Here is a 27,359-nt window from a genome sequence, read left to right on the forward strand (position 1 = left end):
GTCAATTTATGCCTGTTCCATGCATTGTGTTTAATCAAAAGTCATTAATTCATTCATTTTCTATAACCACTTGGCAAACTGACAAGCAACAACAGATGGACATATTGACCAGGATGTAACATTAATCAGTAATACTAACACAATGTAAAGGTTAACTAAACATCCCCTGTTTATTTAAGCAGCTAGACAATAGCCCTTTTTAAATAGGAGTTGTGCAAATTTGCAGGAAAGCCCATCAGTCTTTTTTCAGCATTGGCAGTATAAAAACAAAATCGGGGAGTGCAGCAAAATACCGCCTGTCTACTTTTGTTTATACAGAATGTGCCTTTTTCGGGGCAATGGGGGGCGTGAGCAAGTAACAAAACGTGTAGCTCAGCGTGTGACGTAAACAGTGATGTGGGAGGGAAGCCGCGGCTGGTCAGTCCTTCGGTGATTCTCTCGTAAGTTGGCCCGTCCTTCACCGTCCCCGTCATCTGACGGTTAATGGCCTCTTTGTTTGTGAGGACAAGGAGGGCGCACAATTCCTTGACTCCCCAGTTGCTCATCTTTACAGTGTCTGTCAGGTTTGTGTTTCCCTCTTGCTACTAGCTGCTTGCTAATTCCAGCTATCAGCTGTTTCCTGTTTATCCACCACTAGCGGCTCGCACGTGCGGCGTCATCAACAGCTCCTCCCACAAGTCTTCAACAGCCCCTCCCGTTGTGGAAGGCCACCTCGGTCTGTTTAAACCAAAAAGGGTTCCACCAATATGTCTACCTTACGAGGCGGAAAATTGGGCACCTTGGATCAACTCGCCAATCCGGCTCTGTGTGTCTAAACGCTCGCAGCTTGCCGGCAAAACGGCCCAACATTCGTGGAAAATCTGACCATGTAAAAGGGGCTATACTCTGGTGGTAACTCAGTTCACATTGACAGTAAATGCAAATAATTTTGGTCTTGTCGAGAGAACCATCTGGCTTTGCTCTGGAGCTGAACTTGCCATTAAAAAGACCCCTGTCTTTATCCATTTCTGCTCACGGAGGTTTGTTTCTGCTTGCCATCCACGCTATTACTGCTGCATCGCTTCCTGATTTCCCAAACTACCGGGTGGGCCGTGGGTCATAATTACTGAATGTATGTGCATTAATCGTGCATCAAAACAATTAGTGGCGTTACAAGGAATTTGCATTAACTTGTTATTAACGCGTTAACTTTGACAGCCCTAATTGTAACATTACCTTGATACCATTACCCAACACTGATTACAGGTTGAAATGTATAGACACTGTATTAAAGCCAAGTTAATATGCATAATGAGCAGGCACAGAGTAATATTATCATATCATTGGAGTTTTTAGTCCAATATTCATTCTGTTTTTAGCTCTGGTTTGGTCTCCTTCAACTCTCTAAATGCTAAATGCTCCACTTTCTCCTCCAGCCACTTACTTGTTTGAGGTTGTTTTCTGTAAACTGCCATCAATGCTTTTGCACAAACCTTACTTGCATTTTCAATAGGAACAACCCTCACTTTATATGTAGTATTTGATTCACATATTTGGTGTTGTGACAATACTCGATAAACAAATGGAGCTGGCCTGAAAGTTAAAAAAGAAATGGAGCCAGAGGATGAAGAGGCAGTGAGGTATGCAACAGAGAACAGATAGCAGCAGCAGATGAACAGACGCCACAGACATATGGACAGTGAGACTGATAGAAAAGGATAGAAAGATCAGCAGGTCAGATAAGGAGCATTGGTGACTCAGAAACTTCAACCTTCTGTAAAAAGTTTCACAAGAAAAAAAAAGGAAGGTTTTGAAATGTTTTCATGTTAAGGGATCAGATTTATCCCAGACCGGCTGGAACCCTTGAGGCTCCGAGTACAGACACTCCCTGAATTCAAAACTAGCTTGTGTGTGAGTGAGTGTGTGTGAGTGTGTGAGTGTGTCTAACCTGTAGGCTGCCACAGAAGTGGTAAATGCCAGGGTCTGTGTTGATGGTGTTGTCGATGGTGTTGGGGTTGCGTTCGCGGTTCCTCTGGTAGGGGGTGGTGGTGGAGGTGGTGGTCTGGACGGGGGACATCGGCTGCCACACTCCAACATCTGTCCCATTTCCAAAGGCCTGGATAGCATTACCTACAGAGGGAGAGTGAGACACAGAGCTGATTAGCTGTGTACAACGAATATTTTTTTCCGGGGGGAAGGAGTGGTGGTGGACATGAAGGAAACTAAGTCAGTACATAAATAAAGCAAACAAACACATGCTCTGCAAGCAAAATTGTAACTGCAGGTGGAATATCTGTGCCACCCAACGAGGTGACACAGATAAGCAAGCGTGCCCTGATGTGAAGTGCTGTGAAGTTAAGTTGATTTAAAGAGGCAACAAATAGGATTCATTTATTTTTTTAGCTTGGTGCCACCTAGCGTCAGTGGTGTTGCTCGCACTGTTGCAACGACCAAATTGACCATGGGGATCAGAGATAATCATATAAAATGTAGGCTGTAAAGCCACCAGTATACCTCTGTGTATATGTAGAATGAGAAAGTGTGTGGACACTACTAAATAAATGAGTAAAGAGACAACAATTATCAGATTTATCTGAAGAAAAAACAAATAGTAATGCAAATAATTATAGCAGAATGCACAGTCCGAGGGCTGCCGCAGAATGCCAACCAGGATGTCAGCCGACCAACACTCGCTACCCGCTCCCTGGTTGCGGCAATTTGCGATGCTGGCCATCTAGGAATGAACTAGCAGCCAGTACAGTCCAGTCCTCTCTCGGCTAGCTAACACTTAGCCATGTTTCTTACTGATCCATTAGAAAGAAAGCTAGCTGGACATGGGTTTTGAAGCCTCTTTGGTCACGGAGCTCCCTCCATCTCTTGAACGCCTGACTGAGGTTTACTCTTGTTTTTCCTCTTCTTTTATCACTCTCCTTTTTGCTCTTCTCTGCCTCCTCAGACAGAGGAGCTCCTTTTCTTTTGGGAGGCCATTTTTCACTTGTCTCCAAACTTTGTCCGTCTGCCATTGTGCTCGTGACTCAACTCTCTCATGCCCAACTCCTCATAAGGACCAGCTCCAGTCCCTGATTGGCTGACCGACCAGTTTTACAATACATGACGCGTTTCCTGCCGTAAAGCAGATTTTTTCCACTAAATTTTGGCACCAGTGGCAGAAGCTTATTGCAAAGATTGCAAAGCCACTAAGTAACCTATGTAAACGCTGATAGTCTGATTTTACTGTGGCCACTACCCTGTGCAACCCACATTATCTTCATAATGATATATATAGGAAAATATGCTATCTGTTGCCTCTTTAAAACACACATTAAACACACATTAAACATGGCTTAATAGAGACAAGTAAACAAATCAGCTTCACTATAACTCGCAGCATTCACAGACAAACACTTGTCTTTATCTGGACACATTTTCCCCACAAATACAACATGCTAACATTATTAGCACAAGCCTATGGCATTTTACATTGTATAAATTAGCTCTAAGGCTAGCAGACTTTTCCTCTACTCATATGAAACCAGGGACAACAGCAACATTCAACAAAGGTAACGTTACAAAATTTGTCTCCATTACAACTTAAAAGTTTCACAGACAAAACTGCCTTATATGCAACATGATTCCAAACAAATACAACATGCAAATGTTATTAGCACAAGCCTATGGCATTTTACTTTGTATAAATTAGCTTAGCGAGATTTCCTCTGCTCATATGAAGCCAGGATAAATCACACTCAAGACTTAAAATGCTATTTTGTGGAGGCTTTATTGTCTTCACAATTTATTGTTTCTTATCTGTGAAATAAACGTTAATAAAAGCTTTGTTTCCACTGAGGGAAATGGTTTCAGCTTACAGAAACAGACAGGAGGTCTGCGTCAAAGCAACATGTAGTTACTTTTCTGGGGAAGTGCAGGTCAGGCTACGCCGTAGGGTCTACATCGACGCAGAAGTATAAATCCTCTTTTACTCTTAACATGAGCAAGGTCATCAATATTGTTGAGACCTTAATAATCCATGAATCTACCTTACATTTAATAAACATATAAAAAAGGTCTCCAGAAGTGTCAGAGTTAGTCCACTGACTAAAAGATATATTAAACACCAACTGCCTTTAGCCGCTGCTTAGCTGTTTATGCACTCAATGATTTTCCCACATTATCTTACTGTGCTACAAGCTGGTCTCAGGCAGGTGTGACTACCCTAAAACCACAATACGCTCTTTACACACAATCTGTGAAATTATTTCTTACTGGAATTATCACTTTGTGTGCCACACTGTAGGGACAATGCTAGAAGGACCAGCTCATCAGCCAGAGGTGATTGCCTGGCTATAATTTATGGAAATTACAATCTGCGTTTTCAGTCAGAGCAAACTATAACTGGAGCTCAGTTCCCACCCTTGTCAGAGAATGCCCAAGTTTGGTATTTTTAAAACAACACTTACAACATGGCTCAAGACAAACTAATCATGTGATCACGGGTCGAAACTTCTGTATGGAACCAACTGTTTCCATATTTACTATATAATGTCTTATTTTACATGTTTAACTGTTTGTAAATTTGCAAACTGTTTTGCTTACTACTTGTTTCTTGTTTGTGTTGTACTGTCTGAATTGTAGCCTACTGTACTGTCAAATGCAAAATAGCTGTATAGCTAACTCTGTATACAGCGAACTAATAAAATAAAATGAAATAAATAAGTAACATTTTACACAGATTCAAGGCTCCAAACACATCTCTTGATGACTCTGAGTTTCGCTGAGCTGGTAAAAACATTGGTTTTATTGGCCACAACAGAGATACTGCGTTGTAATTCCAAGCAGGTCACTTTAGCACAAAGCTGGATCTTATAATGAATCACATGCTTGTTAGTCCCCACGTTAAAATAAAGCTTTATATTGCACTGGTCTAAACCACAATTAAAGGCGAGTTAGAAGGTACTTAAGTTTTGTTATCACTTCCCCCCATTATAAATTCACCACACAGTCAAAAACCTGAGTGCTGATGTGGCTATTTACCATTAGAGTCCATTAGTGGCCCTATTAATAGCGTTCTATGGCTTTGATGTGAAAGACACACACACACACACACACACACACACACACACACACACACACATCAGAGGAAAGCTGAGCTTTACAGAGCTGCTGTTTGAACGTAATGATATTCTTCCCTCCAACAGTGAATTATGACCCTGATACTGTGGTAAAGGAAAGAAGAGCTGATCTGCATAGTGGCTCTTTAACCTCACTGAAATATTCATACATACATGTGCAGAGACACATGCGGATGTCTATATGATTTACAGCATACGTATATTCATATTAGATATTGGATCAGGTCATTGTTTTTCATCTTATTCTTTGCAAATATTATAATAATAACAACAACAACAACAACAACAACAACAACAACAAAAGACTAAAATTACCACCTGAGATATGATGTTGAGTAATGGGCATCACTTCATCCTTTTATCCTGTTAGACATTTGTGTGAAATTTGTCATAATTAGTGTATGATTTATTGAGTTATGGCCAAAAACATGTTTTGTGAGGCCGCACTGACCTTGACAGTCTACCACCATATTCTGATCAGTTCATTGTTGATACCAAGTGAACGTTTGTGCCAAATAAGACAAAATTCCCTAAAACGTTCTTGAGGTATTGTGTTCATGAGAATGGGATGGACGCAAGATCACAGTGACCTTGACCTTTGCCCACGGAATTCTGTTCAGTTCATTGCTGATTCCAAGAGAATGTTTGTGCCAAATGTACAGAAATTCCCTCACATGTTCCTGAGATACCGAGTCCATGATAAAGAGACATAGTTATAGTCATAGTTAATTCCAAGTGAATATTTATGTCAAGTTTTAAGAAATTCCCTCTAAGACTTGGTGAGATATCAAGTTCATGCTGATGAGACGGACGCAAGGCCACAATGACCTTGACCTTGGATCACTAAATTCTAATCAGTTCATCGCTGATTCCAAGTAAATGTTCGTGCCAGATCTAAAGAAGTTCACTCACAAAAACACTGAAGATAGCATGTTCACAAAAATGAGACAGACAAGGTCATGCTGACCTTGAAATTTGACCATCAGATTCTGATAAGTCCTTGTTGAGTCCAAGTGAAGGTTTGTGCCAAATTAGAAAAAAATCCTGAAAGTGTTCTTGAAATATTAGGTTTATGATAATGACAGATGCAAGGTCACAGTGACCTTTACCTTTAACTGCCAAATACTAATAAGTTCATCTTTGATTCCATGTAAATGTTTGTGCCAAATTTAAAGAGGTTTTCATGAGTTGGTCAGAAAATACTGTGTTCACAAGAATAACAAAAAGACAAGGCCACAGTGACTTTGAAATTTGATCTATGAAAAAATCTAATCACTTCATGGTTGAGTCCAAGTGGATGTTGGTGCCAAATTTGAAGAATGGAAGGATGGATGGATGGATCATCCTAGAAAAATAATGCCTCTGGCCACAGCTATCACTAGCATGGAGGTATAAATACAGCCATGTGCCATTCCACATGTTTTCAAAATAAGCTGATGCAACTGATATTAAATAAAAAACTTAAAAATTCAAGGTGTAATTTATCCGTCTCCTATCAAAATAAAATGTCTTTTCATCCTGAGTTTATCAATGCCGTCTTTCATTAACGCAGTAACCCGTCAGTCTTTTCTTTGTGCTCCTCTCTCGGTGCAGATTCTCCAGACGCCTTCAACAACTCCTGCTATTGAACTAGAAACATTGATTCAATGGTAAATTACAGCAAATGGTTGTCAGCTTTTATGTATCATTTAATGAAAACCTGCCTTTAACACTGCTCTGTCTCTGAAGATAATGATGGCAACGACAGGAGGGTATTAAGTCTTTTGAGAAAACATTCAACGTTAGTTATTTTATTTCATGAATCCAACATTTCTTTGAAAGTCAACCAGGCCCTGATCATACAGAGGCAGCAGATCAGAAAACACTCCCATGAGTGAGTCTTGTTTTGCTATGTGGACTTGTTGAGCAACAGTAAAGTTGTGAGCCTCTTTGGATTTCATCAGTCTGAAGAAAGCGAATGTGCTGACTCGAGTCCACATCATGGCATCATACAGCCCTAAAGTTCCCCTGCAGGGCCAAAGGAACACCTGCTGCAGCACTGGCAACATTCATCCTCCAGATGTTAAAAACAGTGAAGGATGATTGATCGCAGGTATTTCTCCAGTCACTGACCTTCCCTTGTCTCCTTATGGTCTTCTCTGAAAGCACCCATGGCAGCGTTCCCTCATTCCTGCTGACCTACTTCCAGATATTTCCTTAAGCAACTGGAAGCGGGAGATTCTCAGGATGTACTTGGCATCTCAGCAGGTCGGACTTGCCCTCAGTGTTAATTTGTGATTGCAGCTCTGACAGATTAAAATACTGCAGAGAAGTAAATTAAGGTTACCTTGGCCTGGGTTTTATGCAACTCAGTGTTTTTTGACAGCCTGTCAAGGACAAGACATCTGGATACCAGTGTGCATGTGAATGTATTCACTGGACTGGACTTGTGTTGGATGAACTCATGTTGGACACACATGTTGCTCAGAGTTGTTGTAGATTTATACTTCTATACGTTGGCTCTACGTCAATGTAGACCCTACGCTGTAGCCTGACGTGCACCTCCCCAGAAATGTAACTACATGTCGCGACGTCTTATGTGTGATTAATCATGGCTTCATATGAGCAGAGGAAATCTCTGCTAGCTGCTAGGCTAATTTATACAATGTAAAATGCCATAGGCTTGTGCTGATAACGTTAGCATGTTATATTTGTTTGGAAGACGTGTTTAGTATAAGACAGTTGTTTTGTCGGTGAACCTTGTGAGTTGTAATGGAGCCAAATTTTGTAACGTTACCTTTGTTAACTGTTGCTGTTGGCCCTGGCTTCATATGAGTACAGGAAATGTCCGCTAGTTGCTAGGCTAATTTATACAATGTAAAATGCCATAGGCTTGTGCTAATAACGTTAGCATGTTGTATTTGTGGGGAAAATGTGTCCAGATAAAGACAAGTGTTTGTCTGTGAATGCTGCGAGTTATAGTGAAGCGATTTTTGTACTTGTGTTTGAAGTTGTCTCTATTAAGCCATGTTTAATGTGTGTTTAATGTGTGTTTTGAATCAACTAAACTTTACAGCACTTCACAGAAACCCCACTGCCCACTAGCTGTTTGGAGGTGTAACTGCAGAGTGACACACACACACCACCGTACTAGTAAAAAAGCTAATAAATAATAGACCACGTGCATGTTCTATGACGTAGGCTCTGCATAGAACTGACGCACAAGTATAAATCCCCCTTTACTGTATGCAGCATGGTGTCACCATCCTCTCCTCTTCCTTTTCCTTGCCTTCTTGTGGAAGTGGCTTCTGCTTAACTCAAAAGAACCTTTGAGTTAGTTCCACTCTGCACATTTAATAAACATGACTATTAATCTTGAGCTAAGTAGATCCGGAGACTCCCTTACTTCATCTGCTGCTCTGGATTTACGACCAGACATCCCAAAAGATGGAAACACTCTCCCAATAATAGACAATTAAAAGCGGAGCATTTGTGGTTATGATGTAATGACTGAAAATGAACTGGCATTCACAACAAATCTTTCATTTACATCACATGACCCACTCCCACTTTTATTTCCTTGTAAAAGTAATTCTGTGTAAAAAGCTGCCGACGTGCTGGCATTCATATCTGAGATGCAACAATCAGCACAAAACAAGTCACTTTCGTCAATATCCTGCAGCCCTGATATGTGCGACTCTGCTCATGAGTGTGCATGTGCATATTTAATTTTTGCTTATGTGATTGTGTGGTGAGTCATTTTGTGCCGAGACAGCAGAAGGCTGATGAGCATATTGTAAGTGTTGATGGGCTCTTTCCTGGCTCCTCCGTCTCCTTACCTAAGGCCTAATTATACTCACAGCACAGTGACCGTGTGTGAAAGACCGTTAGCATCTCAAATTAAGCCTCAGGGTGTCAGACGTGTTGTGCATGTGTGCTTAGCTGATTCCTTTTATTTTGCATATTGTATGTGTCTCTATCTGGCACCTGCCTGACATCTGTTCATAGATTTACTGTCCTTTCTGTTATTCCAAATCAATTGAATTTTCTTTGGCAAGCTGTTGATGAAGGGTTACAGTGAGTCCATTCAGCTATTTCAGACTTTAAATAGCACTTCTCAGTGTATTTGAGGACTAAGAATCAATCAAAATGACAGAACAAATTACAAACAAATCCTCTTTAAAATCACGTACACGCCAATCCAGTTACTTGACACATGCATTTTTACTTTTACTCTGTACACCATACTTTCTGTCACAGCTTTGTTTGATCAACGGCTTTGCAAGACAGCAAATTAGCTTACAGTTACCTGGCCTCATTATTGTGAGTGAAAGCTCTCCTGGGAGCTGCTGCTTTTATAACCAATAACCTGTTCCCAGAATGGATGACATCAGCACACTTGACCTGAGACCATATTAGCTAGTATCATCTTGTAACAACTGGAGGACTTTTTCCACATTTCTAAGAATCAATTGTGACTGCACCACGAGAGCTAGTTCTAAGAACCCCATTCTCAGGGACTTATCTGGCTTCTTTCACCAGCGTAAGAGAAACTTTGAGTAACGTGTTGGATCTGTGCACACGACATTTCCCTGTTAAAGGGTTTTCATGGGAGACGCTTTTCCTTATCAGCTGTGAGGGTCCAAGGACAGATGGTGTCATTTGTTGTAAAGCCCTCTGAGGCAAATTGTGATCTGTGATATGGGCACATACAAAAAACTGAATTGACTGGTTGAACACGTGAGCCAAAGCAGCATCGGAAACCACCATATTTCAAAAACCTTTTAGATTATAAACAACAGACAAAACAAAGAACAAACAGCTGATAACAACAAAAATATGTCTACAAGACAAATGGACCAACAGTGAAGTCCAGGCTTTACTGAGCACACACAGATCAGCCACAACATTAAAACCACGGACAGATGAAGTGGATGAGTTTTAAGTTTAAGTTTAAGTTTATTTCCTTTATTAATCCCCCTGAGGAGAAATTCAATGTTTTCACTCTTGCTTGGAAACTGGGAAAACCTTGGGTCCTGGCATTCATGCGGACGCCTAGTACACCTCCAAGGAGAATGCCACTCCCTACTGATGTAACGGATTGGTGTATATGTGATGGTGGAAATACGAGGTGTTTTAGACCCGTCAAAGCAAAGGTAACATCGCTACATCAAATACTGACCAGTTTTGCCACTTCACCCCACCCACTGTCATGCGAGTCCAAACAGAAAAAAGCCCCTGAGTGTATGTAGTTCTCTGGAGAGCTCCGCAGTGGACAGTTCCTTCCAGCCAGTCCCCATAACTGTTTGGTCTGAAAACACCTCTTGTCCTTATCCTAAACACTAACAGCAAGTCTTAACCGTCACACAGCATCGCTAAGAAGTGATGACTAGAACAAAATGTCCTCGCTTTCCAAACATATCCTCACTTTTATGGTCCAAAATCTGGGGCCAGTTGCACAAAGCACTTAAGTTTGCTCCTTCAGGTTTAGATTTTCCTCAGCTGAGGAAAATATTCAAGGGTGTTACACAGAATCTCTTAAAAGAATTCCTTAAGCTTTATTTGGACGGGATTAGTTTAATGTGGAGACGTGAGGTAAAGTATTTATTACCAGGGATTTTAGTCCCGTCTGAACGCGCCATGTCTGTAATCATTACGGATAACATGATCCTCTGTAAAAATGTATGTAAATATTTCGTCACGTCCTGTTTACAACCATTTTTCCATGTTTACAGCTAGTTTTCCGTGTTTTTCCAATGATGGAGGAGCTTGAAGAAGCATTCGGTGTTGTCGGCAGTCGTGATAGTGGACATTCTTCTAATGATGGCAAAGCCCTACGTGGGAGACCAATCACAAAGGTTGAGAAGAAAGCACTTTTCAGAGCCACGAGACTTCTGGTTGTGTTAGGTAGGTCTAATATAAATCCATATTGCTAATCCTTGTGTACACACAATCCTGATCATGGGCAATATTTCATATTGGACTAATCATTAATTATTACACATACAGGAAGCAACGTAGCACGCACATGCAGAAAGGGAGGTGACGCCAGGGCGCAAACCGAGTTACCACTCCCATCTCTGGTAGAATTACGGAGATTTCTTGTCCCGTGTGAAGCGGACATTTATATCACAGACATCCTGTGGTAAACTGACATTAGCCCACATCCCTATGTAAAGCTAATCCCGTCTGAATAGTACTTTAGTCAAAGAAACATTTAAAGGCAATTACTGCACTGTAAAATATTCTACAGCAGTGAAAATGTACGGTTTTCATGGAGAACATTTGTTTGCTTGAACATATGCTTGTGATAGCCCAGGCTACCTGTTGTCACAGCTAAGTAGTAGCATAGTGAAAAAAAAATGGCATAAGATAACTCCATCCAACTCCAAATCATACATTGACCTCTGGTCAGATTTATAGTGAAAATCAATTGCTCATCATTAAGGGTGTCCATCGGGTTCTCCCATTCGTAGAACACTCTTCTTGGGATGCCTTTATTTTCCTCATTTATTGCTATAGACTCAGGCATGTTAAGGTTAACATGCAGTCAGATGTACCTTGCGTTTTTTTCCTTAATTTAGTTGCTAAGGTCCTCTGTGCAACGGTTTAATGGTGCTTTACAGAATTCCTTAAGTATGAGACCAAGATCAGGAGAAAATGTCAGGAAACCTTAAGGAGACAACTAAAAGATGTTTAATGCAACTGATTTCATTTAAAGGAAACCGTAACTCAGATTTAAAGGAAAATCTTCACTTAACGTGCATTGTGCAACCGGCCCCTGGCCCTTAAAACAATAAAGGTACACACACTCACACACACTTTTTAAAGCTCTAAACCAAACATTCATTCAACCTTCATGAATGCAAATTGCACAGTGAATTTAAACCGACATGATATCATCTTCCCACTACAGCGGATATTTGTGTAGGAGGCATGAGTTTGGCCCTCACAGATATCTACATTACCACTTTGTCTCACTTTACATGTACAAGGCTTGCTGTAACACTGGAATTATGATCATGTTCGACGGTGTGACCTTTGCATATTCAGTACGCTCTCCGGAAATGGGGAGGAATCATATTGGAAGGGCTTTGAATACATTAAAGCTCCTATGTTTTTCTGGAGAATATTAAATGCAGTGGTTCCAAACCTGAGGGTGGAGACCCCTCAAAGGATGAAGAGATAATGCTGAATAGGTGAGAGAAGAAATAAAGGATATGATAACAGAAATATCTCTAACCACTGTTTGTGTTTTTGAATTATTCAGTATATATTTTTTTGTCCTGTAAGGCCTTTAAAAATACTTTTGGTTTCTAAATTAATATATGCTGCATTCCATTTACTGCGGAAACCGGAGCTGGGAGTTACGTCACAGCTGAGTTGATCGCGTTCCAGCACAACAAGATGGAAAACCAAGGTGTTGTTTGCAATACCAGTTTAAGCAATAGCAGTTGATGACAACACATCATGCTGCACTTTTAACACTGCAGCAACATGTCCACAGATAGATGTTGACTGTTAAAGTAAGACACAACCAAGCCTGCCAAGCAAACGCATTGTCACTCCGACCTCGTCACATATTGACGTTTGGTTATTGACTTTTCACTTCCAGATACAACGTGCAAGGTACCCTGGGTGCATTGATGGTTGACATTCTGGGACGCCATGTCAAGTTCTGTCTGTTACATGCATTGTCTGTTTTGAAAATACACTTTCGTTTTCACAGGAAATGTACAGTTTGCATACAGTCTCTTTCAAAATAAATGCAGTACGTCAGTACAGCATCGCAAATTGACGTTTTTCTGCCTTCAACAACAAAAGCATGTGGTTGGGTTTAGGGAGACAAAAGCTGGTGTTTGATGGACCCATCCACCAACCGTCCCACCCACTTTACTCTGATTTTTTTGTCCCGCTGCTGGCCACTGTTAAAATATAATGGCATCATGCCGATATTAAAGGACAGCTTTTTTTCATCGGTGTCTGCCCAACCACCGGATTTCGACAACTTCGGAGTGAGACTTGGTTTGCCAAGCTGCAGACCACTGTTTGAGACCAACAAACATCAAAACCAGAAATCATTACTGCATTTCATGCAGCTTTTTAGCCACCAAACGTGATTCCTTTTTATTATCACTAATATTACTAGTTCATACCCGTTGTAGCTTTGTCACCTTCTACCTATGCCAATCCTCAATGCCTAGATTGACCACGTCAGTGAGTAGAAAAACGTGGGACAGACAGAATGACTGACTGACAGAATGACACACTGACAGTTTCCGTGATTATGTACAGCATACCATACCATGACTTAGTCATACCAAACATTAGAAAACAACAACAACATTGGTCCACAGGGGGAGCCACAGCGATCGGTCGCATTTTAGCCATTTTGAAGCATTTTTCTGTTGTTATAGCGCCACCCAGTTGCCAATTAGAGTTAAATTTCTCCAGTCACCTTGAGGCGTCCTGTTCTACATATCTACCAAGTTTAGTAAAAATCCATATGGTGGTTAGGCCTAGATAAGAAATGAGCTCTCTAGCGCCCCCATTTTGTTTGATGGGCTCAATAATGGAGGGGTCCCCTCAGATTATGTGTGGTCATATGCCTACAAAGTTGCGTGGTGATGGGTGAAACCCTTGAGATGTTATACACCTTTATGTGATGAGCCACGCCCTCCGCAATATTCATTGCCTTATAGAAGCTCAGTTTTAGTAAGTTTTCCAACTTTTGCCAGCTCTGTGAACCATTCCTTAACAGAGGGCTCACCTGGTCTCCTCCAGTTTGTCATTATAATTTGCTTTCCCACCATTTTACCATTTTACTGGTGTGAATAAAGTCCCTGGCTGCACGGTGAGATGTCATTTGTGGGTCACTTATCACATGCAGCCTCGGCCAGAACTGCAGATATTTTAGGCCAAAACATGATCTCTTCCTCACCATAACCAACCATAACCACTTGAACCACACTGTTTTTTGAAACATAAAGAAATGTAAAACTTCAACATATCCGCTACACATTAATGTGTAAATGTAATGTATCCAAGTTTTCCAGAAAAGCACAACACCAACTTTTATTCTTGTGATTGGTTTGTCCAGACAAGCCTCTTCTCTCTGGACAACATCTAAAGTGCAGTATAACAGAAAGCCCTCTCTCTTAGTCTTTCCATATTCTCTCTTTTTGTCTCTTTTCTTTCTTTGCTCTCTCGTAGTTTCTCTCTAGTCATGACCCTGTAACTGGCGTGTGTCAGGATCTTCAGAATTGTCAGTTCCAGTTACTGCTGAGCAAGCTTAATGAGAGCAGGAAGAGGGGAGGGCATGAAAGGAGGAGATGGAGACAGAGAGATGGGATGAGCTGAATAAAGAGAGGTGAAGCATGAGCAGGAGAACAAGTCAAAGGAAGGGGTTGTGATGGTAAAACAAGGGAGCAGTGAAGGAAGAGTGAGAGAAATACTAGAGACTAATAATGGAAATTCAGAGGACGTGTATTCCTCCACTTTACCCTTCGCTTGGCTCCCTACAGTGAGTAAAAGCAACGAATAGATAGACAGAGAGAGCGCTCGCTTTAACCTACATTAACCCGCTAAGATCTCACATTGACACACTTGAACACACACGTATAATATCATGTGAACACACAGAAGCAAGGACATCACACACAAACACTCAGAAATACACAAAGATGATCACATACAGGCTCAGACACAAACACACACACACACACACCGAGTGTAGCAGCCCTTATTATCTACAGCAGACCAACCTTGTTAACCCTGACTGGTAAAAAGACAACAGAGCAGAGAAAATAAGAGGGAGGGGGAAAAAGATAATAGAAGAGGAGAAGACAAATTGAAGAGTGAAAGAGAGAAGAGTCGGTGGAAATGAGGCTGCATCTTGTTGGTGTTTTCTCATCTGGTAACTGTCATTCTGACAGAGGAAAATCAAACCGCCCACTTTGCTCCTGTCGAGCCGAACCAGCAGCAGCAGCAGCTCACCCTCTTTATTGTGACTATGGCTCATTATTTTGAATGCACACCATTTTTCTACAGCACACAGCTACTTAGGAACACATCGACCAAGTGACTGATTGACACAGGTGTCTTGCGACTTATTGCTTCATCAATCGAATATCTAACTGATTCATTAATGAGGCAACTGTGCACCTTAGAGAGACAGTGGTCAGTGCGTATGTTAATGATGTGATGCTTTCACTTCAAGTAACAACCTCAGATACAACTTCATCTATTGTGCTTCTATTCTTAGAATACAGTTCGTATAACCTTTGAATAAGTACCATAAAACTTCAGTTAAACACCCAGTCCCTTTTTACTGGCCTGGTGTAGCGACACATTTTGACAAATAAAGGACGGTCTCAATTAGATGCCTAAGGCCTGTACTACGCAGCAGGATTTGGAGTTAGCGAGGTAACTTTAGGGTTAAAGGGATAGTGCACCCAAAAAAGAAAATTCAGCCATTATCTACTCACCCATATGCCGAGGGAGGCTCTGGTGAAGTTTTAGAGTCCTCACATCCCTTGCAGAGATCCAAGGGGAGAGGAGGTAGCAACACAACTCCACCTAATGGAGGCTGACGGCGCCCCAGAATAGAACGTCCAAAAACACATAATTGAAACCACAAAATATCTCCATACTGCTCGTCCGTAGTGATCCAAGTGTGCTGAAGCCCCGACATAAAAAGTTGTTTGGAAAAACATCATTTGAATTCTGTTTTCAGGACACTTGGATCACTACGGACGAGCAGTATGGAGATATTTTGTGGTTTCAATTATGTGTTTTTGGACATTTGAATCTGGGGCGCCGTCAGCCTCCATTAGGTGGAGTTGTGTTGCTACCTCCTCTCCCCTTGGATCTCTGCAAGTGAGGTGAGGAAAAAAAAGTATTTATCCGGAGTCTCAAGTTAAAAAATACAAAAACAAAATAAGAGTAACTTCTACGTTAGTAATATCTATGTGTTCATTATAAGACGACAGAATGTTGTTTACATCCCACGCCACTGACATTTTACTGTCTTGCTTAGGCAGAAACTTTTGGTACCATCTCATCTGATACGAAGCAGCCTCCGTCATTCATGGCTCTGTTGATGCTGCTCATAATTAACACCACAGTCTCTTTCACATGAACATGCTCGTAGCTGGATAGAAAACCTGAGTTGACAGAACTAGTTGATAACCAGCTTTGTAGTACCCATTATCCAGATGGACAGTGTGAGGGTTACTCTGCCAGATAACTATAAGATGTCCTGGGTAAGTAACCAACCCGAATACACCAGCCAGATAGGATCAGTAGTCATGTTTCCATTACAGTTTTGCGCAAAATAAATGCAATATTTCTAAAGTTTCGACAAAGTACAATTGCGACTTGCGGGTGATTCCATTAAAAGGTGTTTCACGTATGAGCCGTAATTCTTGTAAAATCTTGTCCCGCGAGACTCCACATTGTTTGCAGAAGTAAGATGGACATTCCGAATCTCTTGGGAGCTGGAACAGTCATCTCGGTTGCCACTGCTGCTGTTGCAGTAGTCTACAACCGAAGATGAAGAGAGCGAGTGGTTTTCCAAAGGCAAAGTCCTTATGTGTGGCAGCGGCCACAGATAAAGGATTTCTGGGAGAGGATTCTGAACGAGGAATTCACCAATGTCATGTCTGGTGACGTATATCTGCGAAAAAAGTGCTTCCATTACACTTCTGCGATATACTTCTTTATCGACACGTCTGAGAAACGACCTCATGAGAGCGTCAAAACTTCTTCTCGATATTTGAGAGTTTTTTCGAAATGTAGGTGTTTCCATCACCAGTTTTTTATTGCGATATTTAGGTTTTGCGCATTTCTAGGGTTCATGGAAACGCACTTACTGTGGCTGGGTTGATGTTATGTTGCGATAGGGTGATCATTCATCTGGCTCCAGGCACTGTACCTGAAGAGTCCAGTCACGGGTGGCCCTCTACCTAAAGGCCCTGTCGCTCTAACACCACTCGCTGAATAGGGCAAAGGTGTGACTTCCTATATACTGTGGGTCCGCATGTATTCAAGTAAGCACGTCCTGATTCACCAGCTATGCAAATTAGTGGACCAATGCTGGCTCTTGGTTTGAGATCAGGGCCCTACCTTTGCTAATAGAACTAGGGTTACAATAGTGTAACCGTTGTTTTGATACAGCGCTGGCTGAAAATCAGCAGAGTATCCCTTTAAGTTTCCATTTACATGCATGAAGAGGAAGTGTCTTTAGCCATTAGCAATTTATTCAAGCCAACAGCAGCAAATTTAAGATTATACTCCCACTAGGACTGAGGTTCAATCGTTTTATAAAACCTCAATCCAATATCAAATCCCCTTGTACAATCCAATGCCTTTAAATCCCTTATTGAATCTCTTTAGCTTCAACTCTCAACATTGTAAGTCACTAAAGTTAAAGATGACTTAAACTGGGAGATTCTGAGACTGATGTGAGGCAACAGGCTCGATTGTTTCTCAAGAGAAGAGTCACAACTCTGTTGGTCTGAACTGCAAAAACCAACTGTCTGATGCCCACTGCTGTTGAGTTTAGTAAAGGGAGAGGCCAGACACCAGGTTTTATTCTGGTCTTTGGTCAAGTTGTTTACAGAAATACAGAACTTAAAAATTAGTGACAGCTGATCTGCCACAGAAAGTGGTAAAAGTATAAGCTCATCAACCTGAATGTTTTGTTCATCCGTCTTGACAAGAATAGATAAATCTTATCTTACCTTATCTCTGCCTAAACAAGTACTAAACAAACCCAGCAGCCATTGACACCCAACCCTGACGATCACACTTTGTTGCTGAGCCGGAGGCGACAGGTGCACTCTCACACGGCATTCCAGATCAATCATAGCCAATAAACTATTTATGGACAATTTATTCATCCCTTTCTATCCCTATTATAAATATGATAATCCATGTTAGAATCTCTTTGTTTCAAGAGCTAATCCATGCGTATTAGCACAGATCTTATCTCCTGAATTGGATTCTTTTTTTTATACTGCAACAAAGCTTATAGATCTCATACCAGCCTAGTCGCAATAAGAAAATGTCTCTGCAAACCACAGACACATTAGATTTGCACATTTCGTCATGTCAGTGCTTCTAAAGTGAAGTAGAGTATGAGCTGATTTTGTCACTGGGACAAGGAGGGGATGGTGAATGGCGTGACAACTAGGCAAGACGCCTGCCAAGCTGTAGACCACTACGAACCACTGTTTGACACCAAAACCGGTTGATTTCTAGAGTCATTGCTGTGTTTCCACCTGCTTTTTCCAGCTGTTTTTCAGCAACCAAGCAGGGTGTTTTTTAGCGATCCATTGCTATATTTCCACCAAGGATAATGCCAAGAAAAGCAGTTGATTTTTATCAAGACATTGCTATGTTTCCTGCTGGGATTGTGCCACCAAAAGTGGGTATTTCAAGCCAAAACATAAACTTAACATTAACCGTAGTGTCATTTTGTGCCTAAAACCAACTCCACATTAACCACAGTGTTGTTAAAATGTAAACCAGCGTAAAGTTTCAACATATCTGCTACATAATAACAGAAACATTTAATGTGTCCATGGTTTGCAGAAACATACAATACCAATGCTTATACTGAATCTGTTGACATCTTATCAAGTAGTCTACTACTCTCTGGTTGCGTGTGTCTGGACAAAGCTGCTTATTTGTCTGAGCTGAGTGTTAATGTGTGAGAAGAATCAATAGCGCATCGCAATTTTACTCGATAGCTGTAGGCTAGTCTATCGTGGGATGGTGAGACAGTACCTGGCCGTGACGATATAAACATTTCATACAGCAGATGTAATGCTGACCTGCAGATGTTCATATGAGTCAGCTGTCAGTGTTTGTTTCGGTTAGTAGAGACTCCACTCTGCAATGTAGGTTATACACTTTGCTGATACACCAGAGAATTACACAGTAACGCTGGGCGCCATCATCTACCTCTGTCTCACCGTTAATTATGAATTTAATACATCTGTCCTTGACGATAGGCCTACATACTGATAAACAGCACCTGGAAGAAGATCAGCTCTGCACTCAGGATTTCAGGTAAATAAGTTATACTAGTCCATACCCACTGAGTGTACAGTTGCCCACGTACAGTTTCACATGGTGTGTGTTTGGGATGCAGGTCATAGGAAATTGCAGATAATAGTCAACTGAACCCATTAAGAAGAGCAATGTATTCAGACAGAGTGCTTGTGAATTTGATAGTACGATTGCTTTATCGAAAGTACAGTAGTACCATTGCCAATAGTGGGATAGTTAGTGGGCTAAAACTGTACATTAGTAGTTGAGGTAGCACGTTGAAAGGCAGATAACTAATAATAAATACTTTAAAGCATACCATACCATGACTTAGTCATACCAAAAATTAGAAAAAAACAACAACATTGGTCCACAGGGGGCGCCACAGCGATCGGTCACATTTTAGCCATTTTGAAGCATTTTTCTGTTGTTATAGCGCCACCCAGTTGCCAATTAGAGTTAAATTTCTCCAGTCACCTTGAGGCGTCCTGTTCTATATATCTACCAAGTTTAGTAAAAATCCATATGGCGGTTAGGCCTAGATAAGAAGTGAGCTCTCTAGCGCCCCCATTTTGTTTGATGGGGTCAATAATGGAGGGGTCCCCTCAGATTATGTGTGGTCATATGCCTACAAAGTTGCGTGGTGATGGGTGAAACCCTTGAGATGTTCTACACCTTTATGTGATGAGCCACGCCTTCCGCAATATTCATTGCCTTATAGAAGCTCAGTTTTAGGAAGTTTTCCAACTTTTGCCAAGAGGGAACTTTAGATATTGGTCCCTAGATTATGTTCACCCAGTTTCATGCAGATCGCTCAAACTTCCTAGGAAGAGATCCATTTGAAGTGTTTTTCAAAAAATTCAAAATGGCGGAAAATCTATATAAGCAGAAGTTATGGGTTCTTGAGGCAAATGTGTTCCTCATGAGGAGAGGCATCTCTGTGCAAAGTTTCATGTCTCTACGACATACGGGGCATGAGATATGCCCATTCAAAGTTTGCAATTTCAATGGGTTGCTATAGCGCCCCCCTTTGGCCAATTGATGTAATATTGCTTCATTGGCATCCTCCCATGACCCTCTACCACTTAGTGGTAAAAAACGTGGAACAGACACACAAAGTTTTTTCGTCATTATATAGTAAGATGATGCTTGTTAAGGTTGCTTAGCAAAGTGTGGGATCATTTTGAGAAGGTGAAGGACGAACCCAAGGTGATATGTAAACTCATCTTCATTGGTCGACTACAAACATGACGTATCATCTGAAACATGGAAGTAGCTACATGCCCATTAGCCCACAGCGTCATTAACAGGCGGCTTGCTCAGCGTGTGACGTGCAATGTAGCACAAACAATGTCACTTGAACTATTCTTTCTCAGACATTGAACTCAAACAATTGTGGTCCCCCACCCAAAATATATAACTCAATGATTAAATGAATATCGTAAACATGCCGGCAACTAGTCGACTAATGGGCCTAAATGACAACTATTGGTCGACCCGGAAAATTCTTAGTTGGGGGCAGCCCTAGAGCTATGGCACATTAGATGAGCCATATTTTCTCACTACATCTTAACCTTTCTTACTCTCAAGTGGACATAAACAACAGGTTATACACTTCTTTTTATTGGCTTTAAAAAAGCAGGTAATTATTGGTTATCAGTATCTGTTGAAAGAATCCTAATCGGTGCATCCCTACCACTAGATTTCAAAAACCGTGCTTTAAACAAGCGTCTGTGATTACCAGCATTTATCCAGCTCAGGTGTCCTTTAGCAAGACACTCTCTCCATGACCCTGTGTTCTGACCTCCGCACAGAAATCAATGAGGAATCACATTACACTTAAAGAGTATTGTGGAGGGAAGCAGCCGGCTGACTGACAATGAGCGTATTATCAAGGCAAGATGGAGCAGAATTAGCTCTGATTACAGACAAACACATGATGAATATGGCTTTTATCTCCACACTACAGTAAGAGCATGCTGCAACTTATGAATCCTTTGCCGGTAATAGGTGTGTTCATATATATATGTGTGTGTGTGGGAGGGATGGAGACAGTCAGTGTGTGTGTGTGTGTGTGTGTGTGTGTGTTTGAGGGGGGTTGTTAATTAAAGTGGTTGTGTAAGAGGGCTGGATGAAAAAGCCGCTTTCTGTCAAAGATCTGGAGCAGGAGTTCCGCTACAGCTTTTAGGCACACACAACGAACACAAACGAGCACAGAGACACACACACACACACACACACACACATTCAGACACGGTGGTGCAATATGACTGGTTTCTCTATAATGCTGGGGGATAACAATGCAAGCATGGCAATGGGATATATTTGGTGAGAAGGAGAGCGCGAGAGGAGGAGAGACAAGAAAAGAAAAGAGAGGATAAAAGAGGAAAACAGGGGGAACAGACCAGCGGAGCAGAGTGGGTGAAAATAGAAAGTGAGACAGCAGCATTCAGAGGAACAGATAAGACTAAAGTACTGTTGAAGAGCAGAAGAGAATAGTAAACAGTTGGTCAGACGGCAGCTGGGCAGAGGGATAACTCACGGAGGCAGGTGTTCTCGGTGAAAAACTCTGTGAACTTGTCACACTCGTCCTTGTTGTTGCCACTGTTGCTGCAGTTACAGTAGGGAGACACACTGATTTTGGGTGAGCGCAGGTAGTTGGGAGTCATCACGGTACCTGCAGCAAGAGGATAAAACAATTTATTCATGCATTCATGTGTCTTTGTTTAAGAAATCTGTGAATTGTCACTGTCGAGGGCCCAAACATGCTGCTAACTGTCAGGAATAAAAGAATATTTAAACCCTTTAAGACTCAGTTATCATCCTCCATCTGTGTTAAATGATGAATACCATAACAACAAAGTGAAATCATTGTTACATTTATTTCTCCTCCCCTCCTCCTCCCCGTGTACAGGAGTGAACGCAGTGTGGTGGAGTTTCTGCAGGAAGCAGAATGCAGAGAAGCTGGAATGAAGAATAGGCTTTCTCTCTGCGAGGGAAAGTAAATAGCTTCAGTCAGTGATTTCTCACTCCCCCAATGGATTGTTCCCTTGTGCTGGCTGCGCTCCAAAACAGGCCTTTTTGTTTTGCAGTAGGCAGAATGAATTGGCACTGTGTGGACAGTGTGTGTATGTGTGGTCTGCTTTAGTGACTTGTGAGGACCGGTTTGTGACAGCTCGCTGTTGCTGCGAGGACACAGTGGGTTGTGGGGACAGTTTGGTCGGTCCATGCAATGATTGAGGCTGGAGTTAGATGAACGGGAACACAACTCTCGTCTTATGGTTTTGTCCATGATTTCAAGTGGTTAGATCTGGAAACACCACAAAAAATGCTGAGCGGTTTAAAAAACATCACAAGTAGTCACACGATCAGAGAGGTAGGACAAACTTAACCTCCTATGATCCTGCATCCTCATATCAGAATGTTAAATTCTCGGTTTGCAGCACCTTAAACTTCATTCTGCTGAACTTAGACCAGTTGTCCTCGTTCATGGACACTCTGATGTGCCATCTAGTGGCAGTAAAAACATAATACGCTAACCCAGTGGTTCCCAACTGGTGAGTTGTGGTCCAAAAGTCGGTTGCGGGTCCATTCTGAATGAACTGCAAGTGACTCTGAAACATGTCTTGTAAAAAACACTTTATACTTAAGTACAGTGAATTTCCAGATTTTATTTTGAAGTGCTGTTTCCTGCTGACAGCAAACAAGCTTAACAACTTAGCCAAATGCGAGTATGTGGTTACATTTTTTAAACTGTGTGGACCTTGAACTAATGAGTGAGGAAACTGGTCCAGCCCCGGGAACCAGTTGGGAACCACTGTACTAATCCATTTAAAAACAAGATGGCAGCCATCTCTGCCATGTCAGTTTACAGACGCAAAGGTGGAGAAGGACCAAAACCTGATCAAACTTTTTGTTTGGAACTTGTTTCTTTGTTCTTAATGACATTTGTAGTTTGATATGGCATAACCACTTTTAGCAATACAAGACAATTTTGTTAATTAGGAAGTACTTGTTTGAAGATTTTGGGACTTTACTATCATCTAATTTGAGGACAGCTGGACTGTTATTGTATTATTGTAGCATTTCACACAGGCCAATCAGGTGTGACAGACTGTTCCTACGGACAAAAAGGAAACTCCTATCTTAAAATATTGAGCAAGGAAAATTCTTGCACATGCAGTTTTCTTTTTTTTAATTATAGTTTTTAAAGCGTAAATAAATAAACAAATAAATGAATAGACTAGAAAAGCACTCAGAGTGCAGACCTCCGCCAAGTAGATGATATTCCCTCCCGCTCTGCATCAGATTTTGCAGCCTGCCTCACAATTAGGTTATTTGCATCACTATCATTATTAGGTTATATATGCCTTTACCATGGAGACACTGTGGTGTATTTATGTTGTTTTTATTTTGTACCAACACAGAATATAATATGTTTTTTGTATTTTTCACTTTATTTTTTTCCAACACAGAACATTAATTTCCACTTTAGAATTACAACAATATTTAGCAAGTAGAACTAGACGTGCTTTCTGGCCACCAGATGGCGCTATTTTCACTGTCTTTAGAAATTGGAATTGCTGCTGAGGCTGTCAGACGATAGATTTTATTTATTATTTTATCCACTTTGCTTCAACCGATCACCACCAAAATCTTATCATCTGTTCCTTGTCGCATTATCCACCTTTCCTGAAAATTTCATCAAAATCTGTTCATGACTTTTTGAGTTATTTTACAGACAAACAAACAGACAGATAAACAGACCAACGCTAGCAAAAACATAACCTCCTTGGCGGAGGTAAAAATCCGTTAACTTGTTTACAACTTGTCTGACAGCCTGACTGCTCACTGTGTAGTTTTCTAAGTTGCAGTGATGTTGCAGTATTTCCAAATCTCAGCAGTTACTTTGTTGAGCATCATTTAGCATTGCCTTGTTGTGATGTGCACCCTGGCAGTAATCTTTATCAAACTCTCTGTACTCTCTGTTATGGCTGCAACTCGCCTTTATTCCTTTCTCCAGTGTGTGTCATACCACACCGGGAGCATTTCAGAAGCAGAGTGTTTTGCCTGCCTGATATTTTGGACTTGCAGATTTCATTGATTTGATGTTCAAGAGGTTGTTACCGGGAGCGGAATTATACGCAGAGGTCTCTTCCTCCCGAGAAACAAATGGACCTGGTGATTTAAACCAGTAAAAATGCTGAATAAAACAGTTTCATGTTACAAATCAGTGTTTTTCTGTTGCTCACATTGCAGAGGGGCTGCTAATTATGGTGGCCAGTGTTTGGATTGTTTGCTCAGGGCTGGTGTAGAAACATGGTGGTGAACATGGTGATCTCCATAAATGAAGCCCTGCTCCCTATGTAGATTTAAGTAGCTCATTCTTAGGCAACAAAAACACAATCATTCTTATCTTCGGGTGACTATAAACTAAAGAAAACATACTTATTATATTTTGTTTCTGCCAATATTTCCCCATAAATCCTCCACACTTAACCTGTAAAGGTTTGTGTCTGTGTTTTAGTTGGTATAAATGCATCCATCCTGACTTATAAAGCATACAGAGACTCTCTGAATGATGTGCACTTTAAAGAAACTGAAGCTGAAGTTGAAGTTGAGAACTCACCAATCAGACCCGAGTATGAGAGGAGGCAGTCTGCATAGTTCTCCTTCAGACAGCCTGACAGCGAGCGAGGCTCCGGCTGGCAGTTGACAAAGAAGTCAGCCAGTCGTGACCTGCAACACACACACACACACACACACACATCCCAAAATATTTCAGAGCCAAACATGATTACAGCTCCAATAGATTTTATATGAGAAGTTCAGATGGCCAATGTGATTGGAATGTGCAGCAAAATGCCCGGTCCAAATGAGCATACGCCGACAGTCATTTCTCTCAATGCAATTAGCCTTCTTAATGTCGGCCTTCAGTGGAGTAAGATGACCCTCTTACGTATGCTGCGGCTGCTTTATATCCTGGAATGAATGAGGCCAAAGGCAATTCTCCACCAAGTCTGTTCTGTTTCATTTACTGCCTTCACAAATGTTTGTTTACACTTTTGCCACAGGTGCAGCGGCACGTGAAATTGAAATGGAGTTTGGATTCCCGAGGAATTCACCATTTGAAATGAGATTGAGTGTGATATAGGAGCACTTTGACACAAAACAAAACCTCCTAATGTCACTTCTGGACTGTAATAACTTTATGGAAAAGGGATATGTTGCATCAGTCCTTTCAGCAATGTTAACACCGTACTGAGAATATTTATTCTTAGGATGAGAGTAGGATCATGAAAGGTCAGATGAGCACAGGTTGTAAACCGACCTCTAGTTTAGTCCTTATTATCTAAATCATGTATTTGGTAGTAAAACCAAGTGCACTTGAAATGTCCTGGAGGCTATGATTCCCCACTACACACTAAAAAAAGAACAGAGAGCAAATTTTGAACCAAGGAGTCGGTCCAAAACCTAATGTATGTTCTCAGACAAATATCAACATTTGCTTTTGGTTTCTCATCAAAATAAATAAAATGTGATAATTTATTTGATATAATTTAAAATGCATTATTAAATATTTATAACCTGTGGGATTATCTGACAGCTTGTTCCTGCACTGTTGGTTGCTACGACCCCAAATCTCAGCAATGAAGTGGGTCAGCAAAACTTTTTTATGACCAACAGGAATAAATAGGACTTCACTTCAAACACCAGAACAATCAAAGAAAACTCTTAAATTAATTAAAATAATTGTTAAATTAATTAATTAAAACATTAAACAATATTAATAAATATCTCTAAAAAAAATCTACATTGACACTCAGTGTTTTTTTCTTTATATGGAAACCCTGAAAGGCAATGTGAAAAAAAATTGCAAGCAATGTTGGCTAAAAAGTTCATCTTATAAGTGATTGATATTACCTCCTAAGTGTAAGATAGAGATAGTATAAAACATTAGATTTGATCTCATACAAAGAAGATAATATCTCCTACATACAAGATAATATCTCGTATGTAGGAGATATGATCTTTTACGTAGGCAGTAATAACTCCACCATAGGAGACAAGATGTCAGCTATGAAATGGGTAAGCAAAATGGGAGGAGACAGTAGGCAAGACATTAGGAGATACTATCACATGCAAACAAGGTAATCTTTCCCACATCGCCTACATAGGCAAAAACATCGATATGTTGAGCAAATGTGAGGCAATAGCCGGGGTGGGGGAAAAATTCGATTTTTAGATGCATCGAGATTCTGTCTTGAGCAATGCGACCATCGATGTGGAAAGCTCATAATCGATTTTAATTTTATTTTTATATTTATTTTTCAAATTACCGTAACTCCTCGACCATTCACGCTATTGATGTAATTCCAACAGATTCTGAGAGCTGAGAAGCAGAGTGACATCATTACCTGTGAAGGAGGGGAGGGAAGTGAGCACAGCAGGAGGAGAGTGACAGCTGATGAGGAGAGAGCAAGTTGGAGTGATTTAACGGTGTTGTAGTGGAGTTTCGGTGGCGATTTCTTTGTAAATAATATTTAGTGTTGTAATAGTATTTGCTGAGAGCTTTTGAGTTTTTTTTATGCCGTGTTTTTTGCTATGTTTTCAGCATAGTTCGTAGTTTTGCCATAGTTCTGTTTTTATAGTTCATAGATAGTTATAGTCAGTTATAGTTTTGTAAATACTGGAGGAGAAATGTCGAGGAGGTCGACGAGGGACGGGAGAGTCCCGTTGAGATTTGTGGATGAGGAGGATGGACCGGAGGAGACTGGTGGAGTGTAGTCATCTCAACCACAGTAAGTAATACAGTTTGTATGCACTGGATATGTATTCCCAGCTTTATTACAAAAATGTTTTTCAATATCTAGTGTAAATTTTCTTATTGGCTCATTTTAGAATCGAGAATCGTTTTATAATCGAAATCATTGCCATCGGAATCGGAATTAAATCGAATCGTGAGGTGCCGAGAGATTCCCACCCCTAGGCAATAGTAAGCAATTGTTAGGATAATATCTCGTGCAAAGGAAATAATATCTCCTACATTCAAGATAATATCTCATACAGTATGTAGGAGATATAGGAACTATTATCTATAAGGTAGATGTCAGATGATGTAAGATGTCAGGAATGAAGTGGGTGAGCAAAACATAAGGAGATATCTCTTAAAAGGAAACAATAGCTCCTACAGATAAGATATTAGCTCGACTTTAG

General features: G+C 40.9%; 1 protein-coding gene across 2 annotated transcripts in view; it reads right to left on the bottom strand.

The window, feature by feature from the left end:
* Nucleotides 1-27,359, bottom strand: part of gfra1a (gdnf family receptor alpha 1a) — a 176,025-nt gene that overhangs the window by 23,627 nt on the left and 125,039 nt on the right. For both annotated transcript variants that reach the window (XM_049600227.1, XM_049600228.1), the window contains 3 exons: nt 24,772-24,881; nt 21,685-21,819; nt 1,928-2,109 (listed from right to left, as the gene is read on the bottom strand). In XM_049600227.1, the coding sequence (XP_049456184.1) occupies nt 1,928-2,109; nt 21,685-21,819; nt 24,772-24,881 (427 nt within the window). The remainder of the gene's footprint in view (nt 1-1,927; nt 2,110-21,684; nt 21,820-24,771; nt 24,882-27,359) is intronic.

This window comes from Epinephelus fuscoguttatus, linkage group LG16 (genome assembly GCF_011397635.1).
Source record: "Epinephelus fuscoguttatus linkage group LG16, E.fuscoguttatus.final_Chr_v1".
NCBI lineage: Eukaryota > Metazoa > Chordata > Actinopteri > Perciformes > Serranidae > Epinephelus > Epinephelus fuscoguttatus.